General features: G+C 52.5%; 1 protein-coding gene across 9 annotated transcripts in view; it reads left to right on the forward strand.

The window, feature by feature from the left end:
- The window catches only part of CUX1 (cut like homeobox 1), a 471,463-nt gene that overhangs the window by 435,365 nt on the left and 14,413 nt on the right, over positions 1-21,685 (forward strand). For 5 of the 9 annotated variants that reach the window (XM_039460712.2, XM_039460705.2, XM_074390309.1 and 2 more), the window contains one exon: positions 602-10,396. The exons of the other annotated variants lie outside the window; for them this stretch is intronic. In XM_039460712.2, coding sequence (XP_039316646.1) covers positions 602-1,217 — 616 coding nt within the window. In that variant the 3' untranslated portion in view covers positions 1,218-10,396. Of the gene's footprint in view, positions 1-601; positions 10,397-21,685 lie in introns of those variants that run through there. 9 annotated transcript variants of the gene reach the window in all.

The raw sequence follows: 21,685 nt of genomic DNA on the forward strand, positions 1-21,685 counted from the left end.
TCATCCCAGCACGTCAGGAGGCTGAGGAGGGAGGATCACCTGAGGTCAGGAGGTTGAGGCCAGCCCGAGCAACGTGGTGAAACCCCATCTCTCCTCAAAATGCAAAAATGAGCGGCATGTGGTGGCCCGCGCCCGTCATGCCAGCTCCCCACGAGGCTGAGGCAGGAGGGTCGCCTGAACCCGGGAGAGGGAGGCTGCCGCGGGCCGAGACGGCGCCACCGCGCTCCGCCTGGGCGACAGGAGCCCAATTCGGTCTCACATAAACGCCCGTGGCGCTTTCGGGGCGGTGTCCCCACCCGGGGGCGGCTCACTCGGAGGCTCAGCTCGCGGGCTCCCGGCACGGCCCGGGGGCAGCAGGGAGCCCCGAGCGCGGTTGCCCGGCGGCCCCAGGGTCGCGGCAGGGGCAGGCGGGGCCTCCAGCCGGCGCGCGCGGTCGGGGCCGGGGCCGGGGCCGGGGCCGGGGTCCGGGTCGGGGTCCGGGTCGGGGCCGGGGTCCGGGGTCGGGGTCGGGGCCGGGGCCGGGGCCGGGGCCGGGGTCGGGGCCGGGGCCGGGGTCCGGCCGGGGCGCCCCCGCCTCACGGGCGCCGCTTGTGTCCCGCAGGTCTCGGATCCGCAGAGAACTGTTCATTGAGGAGATCCAGGCCGGGAGCCAGGGCCAGGCGGGCGCCAGCGACTCCCCGTCGGCCCGCAGCGGCCGCGCGGCGCCCGGCTCGGAGGGCGACAGCTGCGACGGCGTGGAGGCCGCCGAGGGCCCGGGCGGCGCCGACGCGGACGAGCCCAAGTCTCAGGGAGAGGCCGAGCGGGACGAGGCGCCGCGGCCGGCGGAGCAGACGGAGCCGCCGCCCTCGCGGACCCCGGGCCCGGACGACGCCCGCGACGACGAGCACCACGAGGGCGCCCCCGCGGACGGCCCGGGGCCGCCGCCCAGCCCCGCGCCCGCGCCCGCCGCGCCCGCCGCGCCCGAGGACGCCGCTACCTCAGCCGCCGCCCCGCCCGGCGAGGGCCCCGCGGCCCCGAGCTCCGCGCCGCCGCCCGGCAGCAGCGCCCCCCGCAGGCCCAGCTCGCTGCAGAGCCTCTTCGGCCTCCCCGAGGCCGCGGGCGCCCGGGACTCGCGCGACAACCCCCTGCGCAAGAAGAAGGCCGCGAACTTGAACAGCATCATCCACCGCCTGGAGAAGGCCGCCAGCCGGGAGGAGCCCATCGAGTGGGAGTTCTGAGGGGCCGCGCCGCCGGGCCGGGCCGCGGAGGCCTGGGCGGGCCCGACGACGGGGCTCGAACCGCGGCCCGCGCCGACCCCGGGGCCGGACCTGAGCGCGCGCGCGCGTGTGCGCGCGGCCCAGACCCCCGCGCGGTCCGCGGCCCCCCCCCCACCGCCACCCCGCGGCCCGGACCGCGCTGCGCACTTCCCGCCCTGCGGGCCACAGGGCAAAATCGCCATAGGCCAAGGTGCATATAGAAAACAAAGGAGCATTAAGCCCAATCTATGTCGTGTTTTCGAGGAAGAAAACAGAAACGTGTGGTCGAGCTTTTTTGTACCCTGAAGTGTTTTTTTTATTGCCCTAAGTGATTTCCACAGGTTCTGGAATAACTCTTACAGCTTTGCCTTGTGTCCTCCTGTTCCGTGTGGGCTTTAAAAAAAAAAAAAAAAAAATCAAACCCACATATTAAAAGGGGGCTTTTTATCTGCCATCTAATGGCTTCAGAGCGATAATACACTATTATCTTCTTAAACCAGGAAAAAAAAAAGGGGGGGGGGAGGGATTTTTCAGAAAAATTAAAAAAGAAAGTTTTTGTAGCTGTTCAGTTGCCACTAAGAGATTGCACAGTCAAAACGACTCTAAACACACTAGTTTGGATTCCTAAATATTTTCAAGAAAAGAAATCTTCTCGTTTGAAACTTTGAATTAAAATAAAACACATTTACTCCACATATTTTTTAACAAAAAAGAAGACGTCACATCAGGAAACTCTGATTTTGTGGTAGCTGACATAGTGTTTTCTTGTACGTGAATAGAATCCTGACATGTAGTGCACATCAATGTATAGCTTTAACTGACCCTGGGTTTTGCAGACCAGGGTTTGTTTAATACACTCCATTCTAGGCCAAATCAGGACAGGAAAAAAAGAAAAAAAAAAAAAAGAAAAAAAAAAAAGAAGAAGAAAGAAGAAGAAAAGATCCGAATCTAGGTATTTTATAATCTGCTTTTTAACCTCTAACCGCAGAGCACGCTGATCAGACCTCATATCTTGGAGGTTTAGGAGACAAGTTAGAACTGTAGCATGTACCTGTTAATTTTGTTTAATTTATGGTGTCTCAGTCTGTCTGTGCGTCTGCACGTGTGCAAACATGGAAAGAAAGAAGGAGAGGGTAGTCAGGCCGGCGCAGCAGGCAGTTCCAAGGCCAGACAGGCAGGCCGGTGGCCACGTAGATAGCAGTCTGCGAATCTCTCTCTGGCACAAAAGGCACCTCACCTCACACCACTCTCCTGGGCACCTGATGAACTGAGCCCTCCCAGGGGAAGACACTCCCCAGGCCTGGGCAGGGCTTGCACTCACACTCTCTCTCTTTCCCTTTTTCTTCCCACCACAAGCACTGATGACCCTGTTGAACTCGTGGGAAACTTCCTTTCTCTGCGGGAGAGAGAACGTGGCAGTCTGGGCTCCCCATTCCCATCCCTGTAGAAATGGCCCAAATTCACACCAAAACGTGGATGCTCAACTTCCAGACCAACCATTTGCCCTGCATTCATTTCGCCTCTTAGAAAGTTCTTTTATGCACAGTTTTAGGGCAGTCTAAGTACACACCGAAAGTCTAACTTGTCTCTGACTCCTCCCTTGTCTATGTGTATATGCGTGAGAATAGAGGCGGGTGAGAGTGTGTGTGTGTGTGCGTGTGTGCAATTTTATACGTCTGTGTATTTTCTTAAGTACCTGTGCACACGTAGAGTGCATTACTGCCACCTTTTTCAATAAGCTGTTTTATCAGTTATGGCTTCTACAAGTTTGCTAATTTAGACTCCTTTATTGCCATATCTTTAAACTAACAATAGATGATTTCGGTATATATATATATTTTTTTTTGCTTATTTATAGGTGCTGTATTTTATTATCTGATTGTTAGGAAGGGATGAAAGGGGCAAATATTCTTTAGAGGGATAGACTGCCGGCAGTATTGGGTATAATTTACAAGATGTAGTTGTCATACTGTATATTACTGATTGAAAACTTTTTGACCGTATTGTGTATCATTGAAACCTTTGTCTTAGGTCAACATCTTTGGATGACATTTTAATGGTGCATTCATTATTTCTTAAGTTTAATTAATATTACTTTTTTTTTTTTTTTTGATTTGGGGGGTGGGAGGGAGTTATAATTTTAAAGGTATGCTCTGGCTGTTCCACCTCCGTGTGCTTGTTAATTATCTTGTAGGACTTTGACTGTAAGATGTGAAACCACGTTTCTTGCATGATGTTTTAGAGATTATTTCATTTAGAGTCTTTTTAACCTGCAGCTGCAGCACTTAGTTCACGTTTTCACAAGTTTTTGAGAGTCACTACACTAAAGACAATGCCTTTTCGTGAATAAGAAGTTTTCAGAAGGCTCTAGGGGGCTGGGAGGCAGGCCATTTGTTTGTCTTTCGATGGGGGTATCATTTCTGAACTTGAAATCTGGTTCAGGAAGAAGAGAATTCAAAATTGGAGGAGCTTAAGGGGACACGGGTCAACATCTGGCTCAATTCAAGTGCATTGAGAGGAGAGAGCTCACACCAGTGACCCTCGGGACAGTGAGTAGCGGAGCCCTGGCCACTGTGTGTCTCCACAGAAACCTCAAGGGACTTTTGTCATCATGGATGATGAATCTCTATCATCTAATTTTCATAAGAATGGAAAGCAAGAAGTTAACAGGAAATCATAGGCTAGGGCTTAGTTTTAAAGGCATGACTGTTATTTACAGAGATGTTAAATCCGAGGAAATTGACAAATATATAGATCTGTCCATTCTAGTGGCCAAACAGTAACAGTCTAAAATGCAGTCATTTTGGCCCTCCCAAGCAATTTAGTCGTATTTGTTGTCTTCTCTTTTTTATTTTTCTCTTTTTAATTCTTAACTAGATTACTCTTGATTCCCATTCTGTCTCTTTTTTTTTTTTTTTTTTTTTTTTGCCGGACTTACATCTGGGTGCCGGATACAATCCGTTGGTTACATTTTGCTTGCAGTTTTGTGTATTTTTTTCCTCTATTATTTATTTTTAAAAACAAACCTGGAGATCCCAACCTTACGATCTTTGATGTTAAGCTAGTGCTGTCTGTAATACTTCTAAGAGCTGCCACTAAGATAATACAGCAATCCGTGGCCAGGGGGGCAGCGCCTCCCTCCTGGTCGGACCCCTCAGTTGGAGTCTAAGGGTTAATCTCTCATCTTGCTAAGCAGTATTCAAGTGCCTTGAACAGTGTCCCCTCCTTGTGGCTCCCCTTCAGCAGGCTGGCGTTCCAAGCAGTGGCTCCCGAAGGCAGCCGACCCCCTTCCTCTTCACGCTCTATGAGTTTAAAAAGCTGATTTGTACCTCTCCCCTGGGGGAAACGGTTCCATATAAAACACTAACACTTAATTACAAGCTCCATTATGCCATTTTAAATGGATTCTTTTTGTTAATTGGAGGCAGTGTTCACAACTTAAGGCTTTTGCCATTAACTTAGCTGGCTAAGCGGAGGTGCGGCATAAAATCAGTGTTTGCGTTTAGCCTCTTGACCCAGGGTTACCGCCCGAGCTCCCTTATGGTACCCAAGACGGCAGGTGTGTGGGTTCTGTCCTAGACCTGTGCCCAACTCACTTCCACCCCAGAGCAGTCTTCTCTCCTCCTCCCCCACCCCCCCAGCTCCCAGGGAGCCTCCTCTTGAACTTCTGTATCTGTGAAGACCTCTGTGGTTTCTGGCCACCAGACATCTCTTTAGAAAGGATTATCAGAGCTGTGGAGCTCAGCTCAGCTAGATTCTTCTAGAGGATCTTAGGAGGCATCTTGGCATGAGGCACCTTCTAAGTGTCTCCTGGGGCAGGATCGGGGCAGACAGCCCAGGGATGCGTGCTTGCGAGAACTCAGAAATGCCAGGATCGTGGCTCGTAGACATCCACCATCAAACCATGCTACTTTGTCTATGCAAGTAATTGAGGCGAAAGATACCAGCTGACGGCCTCCTTGGGGCAGATCCCTTGCACCTCCAAAGTACAAATGCCTCCCTGCTCAGTTTTCTTCCTGTCAGTATCTTTGTGTTCTTCCCATTGAACAACCATCCTGTCTGATGTGGATGTTCAGGTTTGCTGGTTGGTGGTCCCGGCCCAGAGTGCAGCAGAGCTCTAGGTTAAATGTACCTTTCTGGCCACTGCCCAAGCCCAGGTGGCCAGCTCTCATACCCCATCTCTCTCCTTGGCCAGGGCCAGCATCAGGCATGCAGCTCATGGCCAGTTTTCGCAGGCTGTACTCTAATTCGGAGAGAGTGCTGTGGGCTTTGGTTGACTACTTTAAGATCATGCCACAGCCAGGCCCTAAAAAAGAGGGGAGCCGGAGTCCCCAGGTGAGCTCTGTCACGGGCAGGTGCCTTCCCAACTAAGGTCGGACCGGACAGCTTTGCCCCTGCACGCATGTCCTTTGATACAGGGGTGATCAGTGAACTCCGTTGACAGTCTATGCAATGTTTTTCATTCCTCTGATTTTAGCAAAGTAAATCTCACTGAAAAATAGAGCCGGGGGAACAGACGCGCGTCCTTCTGGGAGTCGCACAAAGAAAAGCAGAGATAGTGACTTACAGGATTTTGAACCGAGGGATGACAGCCTTTGCCTTAAATGCACTATGACAGGCACTTCTTGGCAGGCCAGTAAAAACAAAAGTCCATAGATCTCACTCATCCCAACCTGTCCCGGGAGAAATGGCAACATGGGGCGCGGTGAGCATGCTGGGCTGGGCTGTTGGCTGTGGTACTTTAGGCTGGAGGTTGGGCTCCTGTGCTGCCCGGGGGGCCCTGTCCCTCCCCGGATGTCCTCCGTCTTCACACTCCTCACTGTCCCTTCTACCTCACTAACCTGTGTTCTCCATCTGATATCACCAGAACCACGCCCCACAGATCTGTGAGGCACGTGGGCTGCAGGGGGTGGAAAAGCTACCAGTGGGGCCAACGCGAGCATGCCTCTGCCGGCGGGCGGGCTTTGTGTCTCTCTCCCTTTGTGAGCACAACAGACAGACAGCTGTGCCCTGCAAGGCACATGAATTTCTCTCTTGATTTCCACCTGTTCCCGAAGCTCCAGCAGCTGTGTCTTTTGCAGGCAGGGCACGGTCTCGGGCCTCCGAGGATCTTGTCTGTTCTTTTCTGCCCACTCCTGTTCAGCTGTTCGGATCCATCATGGCCATTTTCCTTGCCCCGGGCTGCCCCAGCATGGCCACATGAGGATGCATCCCAAGATTCCCAGCTGGCTTCGGGGAGCGCTGTAGCTCTTGGGCGTCTGTTGTCTCTGGCAAAGTCTCAGCCTCACTGCGAACGCTCCTTTGCAAACAGCAAACATCTCAAAGGCGGAAAAGGGTAGATGGCTTCCTCCAGCCTTGCATCGCCCGCTTATCTCAAAAGAACAGGCCAGTTCCCATCCACCACCGAAGAAAACCAGCTCCTGGGCCTCTGGTTGGATGTGGGTCTGTCCAGTCTGGGGGCCAAAGTGTTTCCCTGCTGGAGAGAATTTGCAAGGAAGCCCTAGGGATTGGGACAGCATCCTGTTCGTGGCAGGGACCAGCCAAAGCTCACATTTAGAAACCCCCCTCCACCCCCAGGGCTTCTGTGGTTTCACCTGGGCGTCGATGACATTAGGGACGTCTTTGTGACCACAAGGATAGGGTTTATGCCCTGAGTGGCAAGGTGGTGACCTGGAGTCAGTGTGATGTGGTTGGATCTCAGCGTGTACTGAATGCCAGTCTGGCCGGCACACTCAAACGCTAAGGGAATGGTCCAGTCTGACGATTTTATTTCTATTTCCATCAGGTTTTGACTTTCTGTAGATGAAAACTACAAGGGAAAAGAGAAAGCAAGTACCCAATAAAGTCTAGAAAGATCCAGTCCAGGAAATCCTTAGAGATGGGCTGTAGTTAAGTCCACAACCGCCAGGCTTAATCCGGACAGAAGAGGAGTGGACGTGGGTAGCAGAGCGTAAACTGAGCCCCGGCCCTGCTTCCAGCCCCCCAGCCCAGTCTTGCCCGTCCCAGAGGCCCCAGCAGCCTGTGCACCTCACCACCCGCCCCGGGTCAAGGGAGTAGAAGGAAATGCAGTTTCCTCCTGTCTTCCCCAACCTCCAAAAACGGCCCCCTCCTCCCAGGCCTCTCCCACCACCACCTCCCCTCCAAAGATAACCATGTCCACGCCATCCGTGGCATCATCTCGAGTTTTCATTTTTGGATGAAGTGACATTTAGCTTTAACGAGACATTTCCAAAGCGCCTAGACTCCTCCAAAATGCTAACTTTAAAAGTTGGGCATTGTAGGCGAAAAATCCTGATAAAAAAAAAAAAAAAAAAAAAAAAAAAATAAGGCTGAAAGAGAGAAAGACATTTGGCCATGTATAAATGTGCACTTCCCCACCCCCGCCCCGTTCTTAAACTCTTAAGATGCCTTTGAGTTGCTTTTCATGAATCCTTTTAGTTTACCCAGTAATGTTAAGAAAGCATTAGTCTGCGTTACTGTAATTTCTGTAGTGTTTAGGCTTTAATTTCTACCACAAAAATATGCTATATGCTATGTATCAAGCTTTCTGTAATCAGAAAGGAAAGGTGCCTTATATCCCAATGTCACGGCTACATCCCTATGGAAATTAAACAGAAGCACAGTGTGTACGGAAGCATTGGGACTTCTGCTGGTGAAACAAGACACCGTTCAGCAAGACACGTTGAAGTGGCACGGAGCTGCTTTCATTTTATAATTCCTTCCCCCCCCTTCTTTTTTTTTTTGTAGTTTGCTTTAAACAGAAAGCACTTAAATAGATGACTTATGTGTAAAAGCTCTGTGCAATTGAAATCATTTTTCTTTTTTTTAAAAAAAAAATAAATAACGTATTGCACACCAAATGAACTCAAAGTAAGCTTTAGACCAGGACGATTCAGGTTATGAATGGGTTTGTTCACTGTAGTTCCGTTTGTTCATATACCGAAGGGAAAACAGGCCTCCCCCACCCCTTCCAGTCTCCCAGTCTGCCTCTTGGTGACCGCTGAGCTGGGTGTGCAGGGCCCACAGGCTCTGGCCAGAGCCGCTGGCCTGGCGAGGCAGGATGGTGTGTGTCGGTGATTCAGAAGCTGAGAGCCTTCCCCAGTGTGCGAGGCCACAGCCGTCCCTTCCAGCACTTAACCTTGTCTTGTTGAAATGGACTGACTGCTACTGACCTGCCGGCGTGCGTGAGGGTGATTATAAAAGGATGTTTCCTTGAGAAAAAAAAAAAAAAAAATTATTCCTATCCTCTTCTATTTATTATTAGGTTAATCATTTAAGTACTTACCAGGAGTGTATTGTTATTTTGTGTTTTGTTGTCATAAATGCTTTTTGCTGTCACTCTAGTGGTTACTGTCCTCTGCCTTCCTCTCCCCCTCAGCCCCCCCCAGAGAATCAAGGCATCTGGGGGACCGATTGGGGGACAGGGGGGGTTTCCCCAGCAAAGTCAAACACCTGTCTCCAGAGTAGCCGCTCAAAAACTGGCGGTCTCTATGTCTCTGACTTTTTAAACGAGAGTATATGAACAAAAATCTACCAACATGTAAAGGGAGAGCTGAGTTGAAGGATACTCGCTTGAGGAGCTGCAGAGGAGTCTTAGAAAAACCAAGTTCAGTTCCCCAAAGCCTCCTAGAGCCTCTGGTAAGACTTCTGGGTTCATGAAGTTTCAGCCAACCCAGTTCAGAGAGGGTGAAGTGGCCCGGTCAAGACGATCACTTCCAAGCGAGAGAGTGATTTCTGGCAAGGCCCACTCGGGTTGGTATGTTCTGGTTGGGTTTTGTTGTGGTGGTGGTTTTCTTGCATACAAAGTTGGTCAAAACCATCTCTCAAAGCAACAGTGTTTCGTGGTACCAGCTGTGGCTTGAGGGCTCACCTAGGAGGTGCCGGGCAGAGGGCCCCTGTCCCCTATAGGTGGTTCAGTGTGGAGGAAGGTTGGGTGTGGAGATTGCTTGCAGTGGCCCCGAGCAGGACACCCAGTGGCTCGCCAGTGGGGTGTGAAGGTGAGACGGCCTGCCTGGAGCCCACGGGCCCAGCAGAAGGAACCTTCCCCCAGGCCAAGGCAAGGGTGCTGCTTAGTTGCACGGGAGGCCGGGCGGGACACCCCTTTCCAGGCCATCACCTCCCCTTCTCCAAAATCGATGGGGGGGGGGTCCTGATTTTGTTCTCTCTTTGACAGAAACCCTCTACCGAAACAAAGGTCTCCATCTCCCCCAAAAGCTTTTTTTTTTTTTTTTTTTTTTTTCATTTTTCTCTAATTACTCTATGCATTTCTCTCTCTCAAGCCATCTTCTGCCTCTTCCCTTGAGACAGGGGGTGTCTCACGTCCCCCCGCTTCTGAGACCTCTTGGGGGGAAAAATGCCGTGCGTTTTGGAGACGTGAGAATTCACCCCAAGTTCTTACAGCATGGGAGATAGCTTGTTGTAAAAGTAAAAGCGGGGGGAAGAAGAAGGTGGTTTCCCCCACATCTCTTTCCACTGAATGAGAGGACTTAGTTCTTTGCGTTTGTGCAATAACCCTTCGCTGCTCGCCTTGAGAGCGGGCAGCACCACGCTTCTGTCCAGACTACTATCAGCGCAAGACGCACTCGCAGGGTGGCGCAATCTTCCGGAAAACTCTTTATAAGCTCAGCTCCCCCCGCCCCCGTGTTCCGTCACGTCTTACATTTTAGCAGTATTTGATATTTTCTGTGACGCACCACGTCTTAGATCTTTCTCAAGCTTCTTTGTTCATCCTTGCAGTCACAGATTTTTTTTTTTCCCCTCGAATCCTCACAGAGACCCAATTGACCAAAAAAAGAAAAAAGAGAAAAAAAAAAAAAGGCGTCTTTTTTTTTTTTTTTTTGTACAAATCGCTTTGAGATGCCTCTGTTGTGTTGCTGTGTGACTTCTCTCTGATAACATTTTCTTTTTCGATATTTGTTTTTCTACATTAAGAGTCAAAGTTGAACCGGCTGGCGCGGGGGTGGGGGAGGCACCCGTCGGCCCCTTGGTGTTGTTCCTCTGTCCTTGGTTAGCCATACAATGTTTGTTCTCAGCACTGTACAACGGTCCCTATATAATACGGAGAAGCAATATCACTGTATGAAACTCACACCATGTATTATTATTCACTAGCACCCTAGGTGTGATAATTGAAGTAAATATCTTTTATACAAACACAAGAATGCGTGGGTTGTTTTTATTGAAAGTGCTCTGGCCTGAGGACAAGCAGCAAACACTGTCATTCTGGGTCCAAAGGGCACCCCGAGAATCGCCGTTCCCGAGGTCACCCTCCCTGCGCACCTATCCGTGCGTCCTTTGGCGTGTGGCTTCCGGGCACACACACAAAGCCGCGTGGCTCTGGGATGCGTGGGGATCTCGGGCACCGATTTCCTGGGGTCTGCATTCGCTCACGGGAAGGGCTCCGCTGGGGCCTGCGTTCCTACTTGCTGTTGTCACCAGCTCTGTCTGCCTACCCTTGACCCCAGCCCTCACCCTCCCTGGCGTCCGCTCCCCCGTCTGTGAAATGGAGGCACCATGGCCTGTCACACAAGCTTGCTGTGGGGGACGAGGAATGGTGGCCAGCACTGGTGCGGCGCTGGGCTGGTGGTGGCAGCCCCAATCGATGGCACTCGGGTGACCAGGAGTGCAGCCAGGCACCTCTGCCGGGTGGCCTGCAGCGGGTCTGTGGCCTGCCCTCCGCCTTCCGTGTGGTGCTCTCACGGTGCCCCTGACTCCTGAAGGGCACCAGCTAATGCTTGCGAGTGGGCGGGAAGAGGCGATTGGGACAGAGGCTTGCGGGTCTCTAAAACGCCGGGGCCGCTGAGAAGGGTCTCTTTCTAGAAGGCGCTCAGGCTGGACGTTGAGGTGAGAGCCCTGCAGCGGTGGCTGGTAGGCTTCTCCATGCAGTTGTGACTCGGAGGCTGTTGCTCGTCTTGAGACCCGCTGGGTTGGGAAAGAGCCGTCCTCCACGAGACGTGTGTCTAGCGGAAGTGGGGATTGACTTGGTCGCGTATTAATTTGGAGATTTCAGATTGTGAAACGCCCACGTGTGATACAGAAGTGAAAGCCTCTCTCTGAATTAAACTGGACTCAATCCTCCCTCCAGTGGGAGAACCCAGAGCATGGGATGGAGACGCCTCCCAGGGCCAGCTGCCCTTGGCAGCCCCGTGTCGCATGCAGCCACTCAGGGCCAGGGGTGTCTCGAGAGTTGCCCCAAATGCCGGCCCCCTCAGACAGGAGGGAACTGCATAAAACCCTAAGAGCTGGCCAGTCACAGTGGCTCACGCCCGTAATCCCAGAACTTTGGGAGGCCGAGGTGGGAGGCTGAGACGGGCCGATCACTTGAGGTCAGGAGTTCAAGACCAGGCTGACCAACATGGTGAAACCCAGTCTCTACTAAAAATACAAAAATTAGCCAGGCATGGTGGCATGCACCTGTAATCCCAGCTAGTCAGGACGCTGAGGGAGGAGAATCGCTTGAACCCGGGAGGCGGAGGTTGCAGTGAGCCGAGATGGTGCCATTGCACTCCAGCCTGGCAACAGAGCAAAACTCAGTCTCAAGGAAAAAAAACAAAACCGAAGAGCTCTGCCAGTTTGGTGTTTGACAGGCTTAAGTCTATAACATGCTTGGTTTTTCTGTTTGCTGGTTTAGGTATGCCCCCACGTATTTAAAGATCTGCTAACTAAATTAAAATGAGAAATGTTAAAAAAGGAAGAAAAAAAGAAGGAAAGAAAGAAAAGAAAGAGGGGAAGGAAGGAAGGGAGGGAAAGAGTAAGAGACAGGGGGGGGGGGCAGCTGTGCACAGTGGCTCATTTCTGTCATTCCAAGCCTAGCACTTTGGGAGGTCCAGGCAGGAGGATTGCTTGAGCCCAGGAGTTTGAGACCAGCCTGGGCAACTTAGTGAGACCCCCATCTCTAAAAAAAATAAAAAGTTAGCTGGGTGTGGTGGCATGCACCTGTAGTCCCAGCTACTCTGGAGGATGAAGCAGGAGGATTGCTTGTGCCCAGGAGTTCAAGGCTACAGTGAGCTTTGATGGTACCACTGCATTCCAGCCTGGGCAACAGAGCAAAACCCTGAATCTAAAAAATAAATAAATAAATATTTAAAAAAAAAAAAAAACAAGCCGGGCGCGGTGGCTCGAGCCTGTAATCCCAGCACTTTGGGAGGCCGAGGCGGGTGGATCACGAGGTCGAGAGATCGAGACCATCCCGGTCAACATGGTGAAACCCCGTCTCTGCTAAAAATACAAAAAATTAGCTGGGCATGGTGGCGCGTGCCTGTAATCCCAGCTACTCAGGAGGCTGAGGCAGGAGAATTGCCTGAACCCGGGAGGCGGAGGTTGCGGTGAGCCGAGATCGCGCCATTGCACTCCAGCCTGGGTAACAAGAGCGAAACTCCGTCTCAAAAAAAAAAAAAAAAAAAAAACGATTAGCTCAAACTCTTTTTCCTCAGAAAGTCTCTCCCCAATGACCTTTTTTTTTTTTTTTTTTGAGATGGGACCTCAGGCTGTCGCCCAGGCTGGAGTGCAGTGGCGCGATCTCGGCTCACTATAACCTCCTCCTCCCAGGCTTAAGCAACCCTCCTACCTCAGCCTCCCAAGTAACTGGGACCACACGTGTGCACCACCATGCCTGGCTAATTTTTTGTAGAGACCGGGTTTCGCCATGTTGCCTAGGCTGGTCTTGAACTCCTGAGCTCAGGAGATCCACCCACCTGGTCCTGCCAGAGTACTGGGATTATAGGAGGGAGCCACTGTGCCCAGCCTCCCCAGGTGCTTCTGAAGTGAGAGTTAAACAAAACTGCAGTAGCACCTGGTTTTTCAGGACCAGCTGCGGAGGCAGAAAAAGAGGGAGATTTCCTGCTCTGACTGCAGTTGAGCGATGCCCCCATTCCAATCAAGTGGCTCAGCCTTGGTCGTCCTCCCTTCCCTGCAGTTAAAGGGGTCTGAACAGAACTGTGTTCTTTGCTGTTGTTTTGTTTGAGACGGAGTCTCTCTGTTGCCTTGGCTGGAGTGCAGTGGCGCGATCTCAGCTCACTGCAACCTGCGTCTCCTGAGTTCAAGCAGTTCTGCCTCAGCTTCCTGGGTAACTGGGATCAGAGGCACTTGCCATGATGCCTGGCTAATTTTTTGTATTTTTTTTTTTAATTATTGCATTTTAGGTTTGGGGTACATGTGAAGAACGTGTAAGACTGTTGCATAGGTACACACATGGCAGTGTGATTTGCTGCCTTCCTCTCCGTCACCCATATCTGGCACTTCCCCCCATGCTATCTCTCCCCACTCCCCACCCCCCACTGTCCCTCCCCTATTTCACCCCGACAGACCCCAGTGTGTGATGCTCCCCTCCCCGTGTCCATGTGTTCTCATTGTTCAACACCCGCCTATGAGTGAGAACATGCAGTGTTTGATTTTCTGTTCTTGTGTCAGTTTGTTGAGAATGATGGTTTCCAGGTTCGTCCATGTCCCTACAAATAATTTTCCGTAGAGATGGGGTTTTACTGTGTTGGCCAGCCTGGTCTCGAACTCCTGACCTCAAGTGATCTGCCCACCTTGGCCTCCCAAAATGCTGGGATTACAGGTGTGAGCCACTGCGCCTGGCTCTTTATTTGTTTTTCTTTCATTTTGTTTTGTTTTCGAGATGGAGTCTGGCCCTGTCGTCCAGGCTGGAGTGCAATGGCACAATCTCAGCTCGCTGCAACCTCTGCCTCCTGGGTTGAGGCGATTCTCCTGCTTTGGCCTCCCAAGTAGCTGGGATTACAGGTGCCCGCCACCCCACCTGGCTAATTGGTTTTATTATTATTATTTAGTAGAGACAGGATTTTACCACGTTGGCCAGCAGCGTCTGGACCTCCTGACCTCAAGTGACCCACCTGCCTCAGCCTCCCAAAGTGCTTGGGTTTCAGGCATGAGCCACGGTGCCCGGCCACGTTTCTTAGTTGATGCTCTGAGGATACACAGTCGCGCAGAGACAGGGGCACGATGTGGTGATGAGATTTTTCTGAGCACTCGAATTGTCCCCAGTGGTCCTGTGCGCTTCTGTTTAAAAGCCCCTCCGAGTGGCTGCCTGGGGGTGTGCTGTTCCTCTCCACGGTCCTAGCATGCCAGCTTTGGGGACACGCAGCTTACTGGTGTCTACCCAGCCCATAGCTGGTTCCTGTGAGGTGGCAGAGGCCTGGGCCTTCATGCACGGACCCACGCAGGGTACTGGGAGAGCTCCACAGAGCTGCTGTGATGTTGCCAGGCTTTCTCTTCTCGTGGGAGGGACAGACAGGAGACGTCATAGATACGTGAATTAGATAGTTGCTTCGAAGGTGATCAGTATTAATGGGAGAAAAATAAGGATGGGAAGAGCAAGTGAAAAGGGGTCAAGTTTTTTGTTTTGTTTTTGTTTTTTTTGGAGACAGAGTCCGCTCTGTCAGCCAGGCTGGAGTACCATGCCGCAATCTCGGCTCACTGCAACCTCCACCTCCCCGGTTCTAGTGATTCTCCTGCCTCAGCCTCCCAAATAGCTGGGATTACAGGTGCACATGCTACCACGCCCTGGTAATTTTTGTTATTTTTAGCAGAGACAGGGGTTTCATCATGGTGTCCATGCTGGTATCAAACTCCTGACCTCAAGTGATCCACCCACCTCAGCCTCCCACAGTGCTGGGATTACAGGTGTGAACCACTGCGCCCAGCCAAAAAGGGTTAATGTTTTAAACAGGGTGGTCAGGGTAGGCTTCCCTAACAGTTCACTTCTTTGTTTATTATCTTTTTCTTTTTTTTTTTTTTTTTTTTTTTGGACGGGGTCTCACTCTGTCACCCAGGCTGAAGTGCGGTGGCGTGATCATAGCTCACTGCAGTTTCCAACTCTTGGGCTCAAGCGGGCCTCCCAGCCTCCCCAGTAACTGGGACTACAGGCCCACGTCACCCACCACTTGTGGCTAATTTTGTATTTTTTGTAGAGACCAAGTCTTGCTATGTTGCCCAGGCTGGTCTCTAATTCCTGGCCTCAATGATCCTCCCACCTCAGCCTCCCAAGTCCTGGAGTATAGGCATTGTCGCCCAGGCTGGAGTACAGTGGTGCGATCTTGGCTCACTGCAACCTCCCCTTCCCAGGTTCCCAGACAGAAGTTAACTTCTGAGCAGTCCTAGCAGAGGTGAGGGCTCGAGCCCTCCAGATGTCAGAGGGAAGGACATGCCAGGCAGTGGAGCCACCAGTTCAAAAGTCTCGTGTAGCTGGGCGTGGTGGCTCATGCCTTTAATCCCAGCGCTTTGGGAGTCCAAGGCCGGCAGATCACAAAGTCAGGCGTTCGAGACCAGCCTGGCCAATATGGTGAAACCCCGTCTTTACTAAAAATACAAAAATTGGCTGAGTGTGGTGGCACGCGCCTGTAGTCCCAGCTACTCGGGAGGCTGAGGCAGGAGAATCTCTTGAACCCGGGAGGCGGAGGTTACAATGAGCCGAGATCACACCATTGTGCTCCAGCCTGGGCAACAGGAGCAAAACTTCGTCTCGTGGTGCAAATGTGTCTGGAAACCAGCATGGCCACAGTACTGTGACCAGGAGGAAAAGTGGGAGGTGATGAGATCAGAGAGACCAGGGAGAGGAGGGGCATGGGGACCTTGTCGGCTGTTGCAGAGGCTTTGGCTTTTTACTGAGCCACCTGGGGGCCATTGGAGGGTTTGAACAGGGGGTCGAGGTTCTGGTGGGGGAACAGGAAGTAGGATTTATTGGCAAGAGTGAGTAAGGAGGGGTCAGCACAGGGGAAGCCCTCAGAAGCGCAGGGCCCGCCCCTCACCCAGGAGGCTACAACTGAGGCTGCGTTTGACCCCAGGGAATCCCAGATGAGCCACTTCTCGGCCACCGTGTCTGATCAGTTTCATCCGCATTGAACTTGGTCAAAGCCTGCTTCTTTGTGCTGTGGGTCTCCTGGCGGTCAGGGAACTTGGCCCTGCGTACGGCCTCAATCACACGCTCCCAGTTCTGCGCGTGGTGCAGATGGACATGATGACCCGGCCATCATGAACTCTGTCTGTCACACCCCAGGGGTCTCCAAAGGCACCCCGATACACACCTGGTGCCTAGACCAGAGACAGCATGAGGTCAGACACACGAACGTCCATGGGAAAGAATTGTCTCCAAGGTTCCTCAGGGCAACCCATATAAGAAACATACTGTATGGCCAGGCGTGGTGGCTCACGCCCGTAATCCCAGCATTTTGGGAGGCCAAAGTGGGTGGATCGCCTGAGGTCAGGAGTTCAAGACCAGGCTGGCCAACATGGTGAAACCCCATCTCTACTAAAAATACAAAAAAAATTAGCCTGGCATGGTGGCAGGTGCCTGTCATCTCAGCTACCTGGGAGACTGCAGCAAGAAAATCGCTTGAACCCTGAAAGCAGAGTTTGCAGTGAGCAGAGATCAAGCCACTGTACTCCAGCCTGGGCAACAAGAGTGAAAATCCATCCCCAACCCACAAAAAAAAAAAAAAAAAAAAAAAGAAGACTGTGTGCTTTACCGAGGAGGCTACTGTTTGCAACCACTGCACCCTACAAGGTCACTTTTTTATTTTTTTATTTTTTGAGACGGAGTTTCGCTCTTGTTACCCAGGCTGGAGTGCAATGGCACGATCTCGGCTCACCGCAACCTCTGCCTCCTGGGTTCAGGCAATTCTGCCTCAGCCTCCTGAGTAGCTGGGATTACAGGCACATGTCACCATGCCCAGCTAATTTTTTGTATTTTTAGTAGAGACGGGGTTTCACCATGTTGACCAGGATGGTCTCGATCTCTTGACTTCGTGATCTACCCGCCTCGGGCTCCCAAAGTGCTGGAATTACAGGCGTTAGCCACCGCGCCCAGCCACTATTTTTTTTTCTTAACAGACAGGGTCTCATTCTGTGGCCCAGGCGGGAGGGCAGTGGCACAATCATGGCTCACTGTAGCCTTGAGCTCCTGGGCTCAAGCAATTCACCTGCTTCAGCCTCCCAAGCAGCAGGGACAGACGCGCCCCACCACATGTGGCTAATATTTTTATTTTTTGTAGAGACGGTCTGGCTATGTTGCCCAGGCTGGTCTCAAACTACTGGATTCGAGCAGTCTTCCTGCTTCAGCCCCCCAAAGTGCTGGGATTACAGGCATAAGCCAGTGCACCCAGCCAACTTTTTAAAAGGCTCTCTCTGGCTGCTGCTTTGTGACCAGGTCATAGGTGGTAGAGAGACACTGATAAGGAAGCTGATGCCAGCATCGCAATGAGAGATGGTCATGACTTGGACCAGGTGGCAGCAGTGGTAAAAGGGGACTGGATTCTGGATACACTTTGAAGGTAGAGCCAAAAATGAGACTTAAGGCGGGCACGGTGGCTCATGCCTGTAATCCCAGCACTTTGGGAGGCCAAGGTGGGTGGATCGCTTCAAGCTAGGAGTTTGAGACCAGCCTGACCAACATGGTGAAACCCGTCTCTACTAAAAATATAAAAATTAGCCAGGCGTAGTGGCTCATGCCTGTAATCCCAGCTACTTTTGAGGCTGAGGCAGGAGAACTGAACCCAAGAGGTGGAGGTTGCAGTGAGCTGAGATTGCGCCACCGCACTCCAGCCTGGGCGACAGAGTGAGACTCTGTCTCAAAAAAAAAAAAAAAAAAAAAGAGAGACTTAAGACAGATTCTGTATCAGGAGTGATGGAGAGGAGTGAGGCTACTTCCTGGGGTTTGGTCTGAGCCACCGAGGGTCACAGAGAGCTGGATCAGGCCGGGAAGAGGGTCTCTGCCTAGCTCTGCAGATGTCACCTCCCGAGGCTGGGCTGCAGGGGGTCCACACGTGGGCTTGGGGAATGCAGACTTGGGGAGCAAAGGATCAGGCTGAAACTCAGACCCGCTAAGGTTGAAATACCCGCGGAAGTTCAAGTAGAAGATAAATCCAGGGAGAGGTGTGGACTGGAGTGCCACCCTGAGGAGCCATCGGCTTGTCAGTGACATCCTGGGTGGCCAGAGCAGAGGAGAGGACAGAGTGAGGCTTCTGTGGCCGGTCTCTGAGCAGCAGCAGCAAGGAGCTTAGCAGGGAGGGCAAGGACCAGCCAAGGAGACAGGGACTGAGCCGCCAGCCTGGGGAGGAGGCCCAGGAGGGCCGGTGACCTGGAAACCAGCTGCTAACACAGCAGCTCAGATGAGAGCCGAAAAACAAGGACACAGCAACGTGCGGAGGTCACTGGGGACCTTGGCAAGGGCAGTCGTGTCGGGGGCGGCCAAGTCTGATGGGAAGGGCTTGAGGAATTGGAGGAGCGGAACTGGAAGCTTGAGAAGAGATTTCTTCAAGGATTTTTGCCAGAGGGGGGTCAAGGGAAGGGGTGTGTGTGCATGTGCACACGCCTGCTGGGAGAACGAACATGCCTGCATGCACGTGAAGGGAGAGGCAAGACCTGGTGCATCAGGAGACACCGTTGCGTAGGGGTGAGAGGCCAGCACCTCCAGCATGGGGAGCCGGCTGGGGGGCTCGGCGGTCACCTGTGGCTGCCTGCAGGATCTACAGGTGCAGAGGCAGGGAAGGGTGGATGCGGCACCAGCTTGACGCCCTCCATGTCCTCCAAGCAGAGACAGCGTGTGCACCGAGTGGCTCCACCACTCCTACCTGGCCTGCGAGTGATTTAGTAAGACCGGGGTGGCCAGCCACAGTGGCTCACGCCTGTAATCCCAACATTTCAGGAGGCTGAGGCAAGTAGATCACCTGAGGTCAGGAGTTCGAGACCATCCTGGTCAACATGGTGAAACCCCGTCTCTACTAAAAATACAAAAATTAGCTGGGCATGGTGTCACGTGCCTGTAATCCCAGCTACTCGGGAGGCTGAGGCAGGAGAATCACTTGAACCCAGGAGGTGGAGGTTGCAGTGAGCCGAGATCACACCATTGCACTCCAGGCTGAGTGACAAGAGCGAAACTCAATCTCAGAAAAAAAAAGACAGGGGCCCCCTGCATCTTCAGGAAAACCATGGGTATGACACCGCTGGCTTGCTATCCGACTCTAATTATGCTAACTCTCTGCATTCAATTCTTCTGCAGTCAGAAATCATGCCTAGACCTTTTTTGGGCGTGGGGCGGAGGGGGACAGGTCTTGCTCTGTCACCCAGACTGGAGTGCAGTGGTGCAATCATAGCTCTCTGAAGCCTCGAACTTCTGGGCTCAAGCGATCCTCCCACCTTAGCCTCCTGAGTAGCCGGGACCACAGGCGCATGCCACGACACCTGGCTAATTTTTGCATTTTTTTGTAAAGATGAGGTTTCACCATGTTGCTCGGGCTGGTCTCAAACACCTGAGTTCCAGCAGTGCTCCCACCTCTGCCTCCCAAAGGGGTGGATTCCAGCCGTGAGCCGCCGCACCCAGCCCTCCTGAAGTCTTGACCTTGAAGATGCTTCGATTCCCTCCCCCGCTCTGTGAGGTGCACACTCTAGGATGTCTTTCCGGGTTCTCCCAGATGATGAGGTTCCACAGTCTTTCCTGAGGGCCAGGGGACCGTCTTGGGACCTTGCCCCACAGACGCCTTTTCTGAGCCCCTCCCCCTATCTGAGGCTCACTCCTCCACCCTTCCCCTGTCACCCCGCTCTCCCCTAAATGAAGCCTGTCCCTCTCTCCTGGGTTTCCGGGTTGCAGATGCTCCATTCCACACGCTCCACGCATCTCAACATCCCCTCTCCGGCCGGGCGCGGTGGCTCACGCCTGTAACCCCAGCACTTTGGGAGGCTGAGGCGGGCGGATGACCTGAGGTCAGGAGTTCGAGACCAGCCTGACCAACATGGAGAAACCCCGTCTCAACTAAAAATACCAAATTAGCCGGGCATGGTGGCGAATGCCTGTAATCCCAGCTACTTGGGAGGCTGAGGCAGAAGAATCGCTTGAACCCAGGAGGCAGAGGTTGCAGTGAGCCGAGATCGCGCCATTACACTCTAGTCTGGGCAACAAGAGGGAAACGCCATCTCAAAAAAAAAAAAGATCACCCCTCTGGCACACGTTGCCCCCTTCCACCAGTTGTGCCCATTGGGCTGTGCCTTACACAGCCCTGCACGCCCCCACCACCTTGACGATGCCGCCCTCGCCTCACTCAGCCTCTCTGTAGCTTCTGACCCCACGCCTCCTTAGTCTTCACCTTGGAGCCTTCCCTTGCGTCTTCCCGGTTTCTCCCCTGCCTCCCGCCGCCTCTTCTCAGGGTCTTGGCAGGACCCCCTTTGTGGGTCACCCCGAGAGCTTCTGGCCGCACTGACACAACAGCACTCTCTCTGGACTCATCCAGCACCCCTGATTTTCTGTATTAGCCGTTCTCGTATCGCTATAGAGGAATACCTGAGGCTGGGCAATGTATCGAGAGGAAAGAGGTTTGTTTGGCTCACGGTTCTGCTGTACCAGAAGCATGGCACTGGCGTCAGTTTCAGTTCTGGGGACCTTTTATGAATGGCTGAAGGCAAAGTGGGAGCAGGGGCAAGAGCAGGAGGGAGAGAGAGAGAATGGGGGTGGGGAGGTGCCTTAAACAACCAGATCCCTATCTCAAAGACACCACCAGCCGTGAGGGATCCATCCACCTGTCCCATAAACACCACCCACCAGGACCCACTCCTAGCACCAGGGATTAATTACATTTCTTTCTTTTTTTATCTTTATTTTTTGAGACAGAGTCTTGCTCTATCACCCAGGCTGGAGTGCAGTGGCGTGATCCCGGCTCACTGCAATCTCCACCTCCTGGGTTCAAGCAATTCTCCTGCCTGAGCCTCCCGAGTAGCTGAGACTACAGGCGCGCACCACTACGCCCAACTAATTTTTTGTATTTTTAATAAAGACAGGTTTCACTGTGTTGGTCAGGATGGTCTCAATCTTCTGACCTCATGAGCTGCCCACCTTGGCCTCCCAAAGTGCTGGGATTATAGGTGTGAGCCACCCCGCCCTGCCTTTTTTTTTTTTTTTTTTTTTAGACAGTGTCTCACTGTGTCACCCAGGCAGTGGCACAATCACGGCTCACTGCAACCTCTGCCTCCTGGGCTCAAGTGATCCTCCCATCTCAGCCTCCAGCATAGCGGGGACTACAGGCACGCACCACCACACCCAGCTAATTTTTTTATTTTTATTTTTTGTAGAGACGAGATTTTTCCACATTGCCCAGGCTGGTCTTGAATTCCTGGGCTCAAGTGATCCTCCCTCCTCAGCCTCCCAAAGTGCCGGGATTATAGGCAAGAGCCACTGCAACCAGCTTGATTACATTTCAACATGAGATGTGGACAGGGATGAATATCCAAACTGTGTCATTCCACCCTGCCCCCCTCACCCAAATCTCATGTCCTTCAGGCTGGCATGCGATGCTGCCATCTTGGCTCACGGCAACCTCCTCCTCCAGGGTTCAAGCGATTCTCCGGCCTCAGCCTCCTGAATAGCTGGGATTCCAGGAGCCTTCCTCTATGCCCGGCTAATTTTTTTTTTTTTTTTTTTTTTTTTTTTTTTGTATTTTTAGTAGAGA

Source organism: Saimiri boliviensis, chromosome 20 (genome assembly GCF_048565385.1).
Source record: "Saimiri boliviensis isolate mSaiBol1 chromosome 20, mSaiBol1.pri, whole genome shotgun sequence".
NCBI lineage: Eukaryota > Metazoa > Chordata > Mammalia > Primates > Cebidae > Saimiri > Saimiri boliviensis.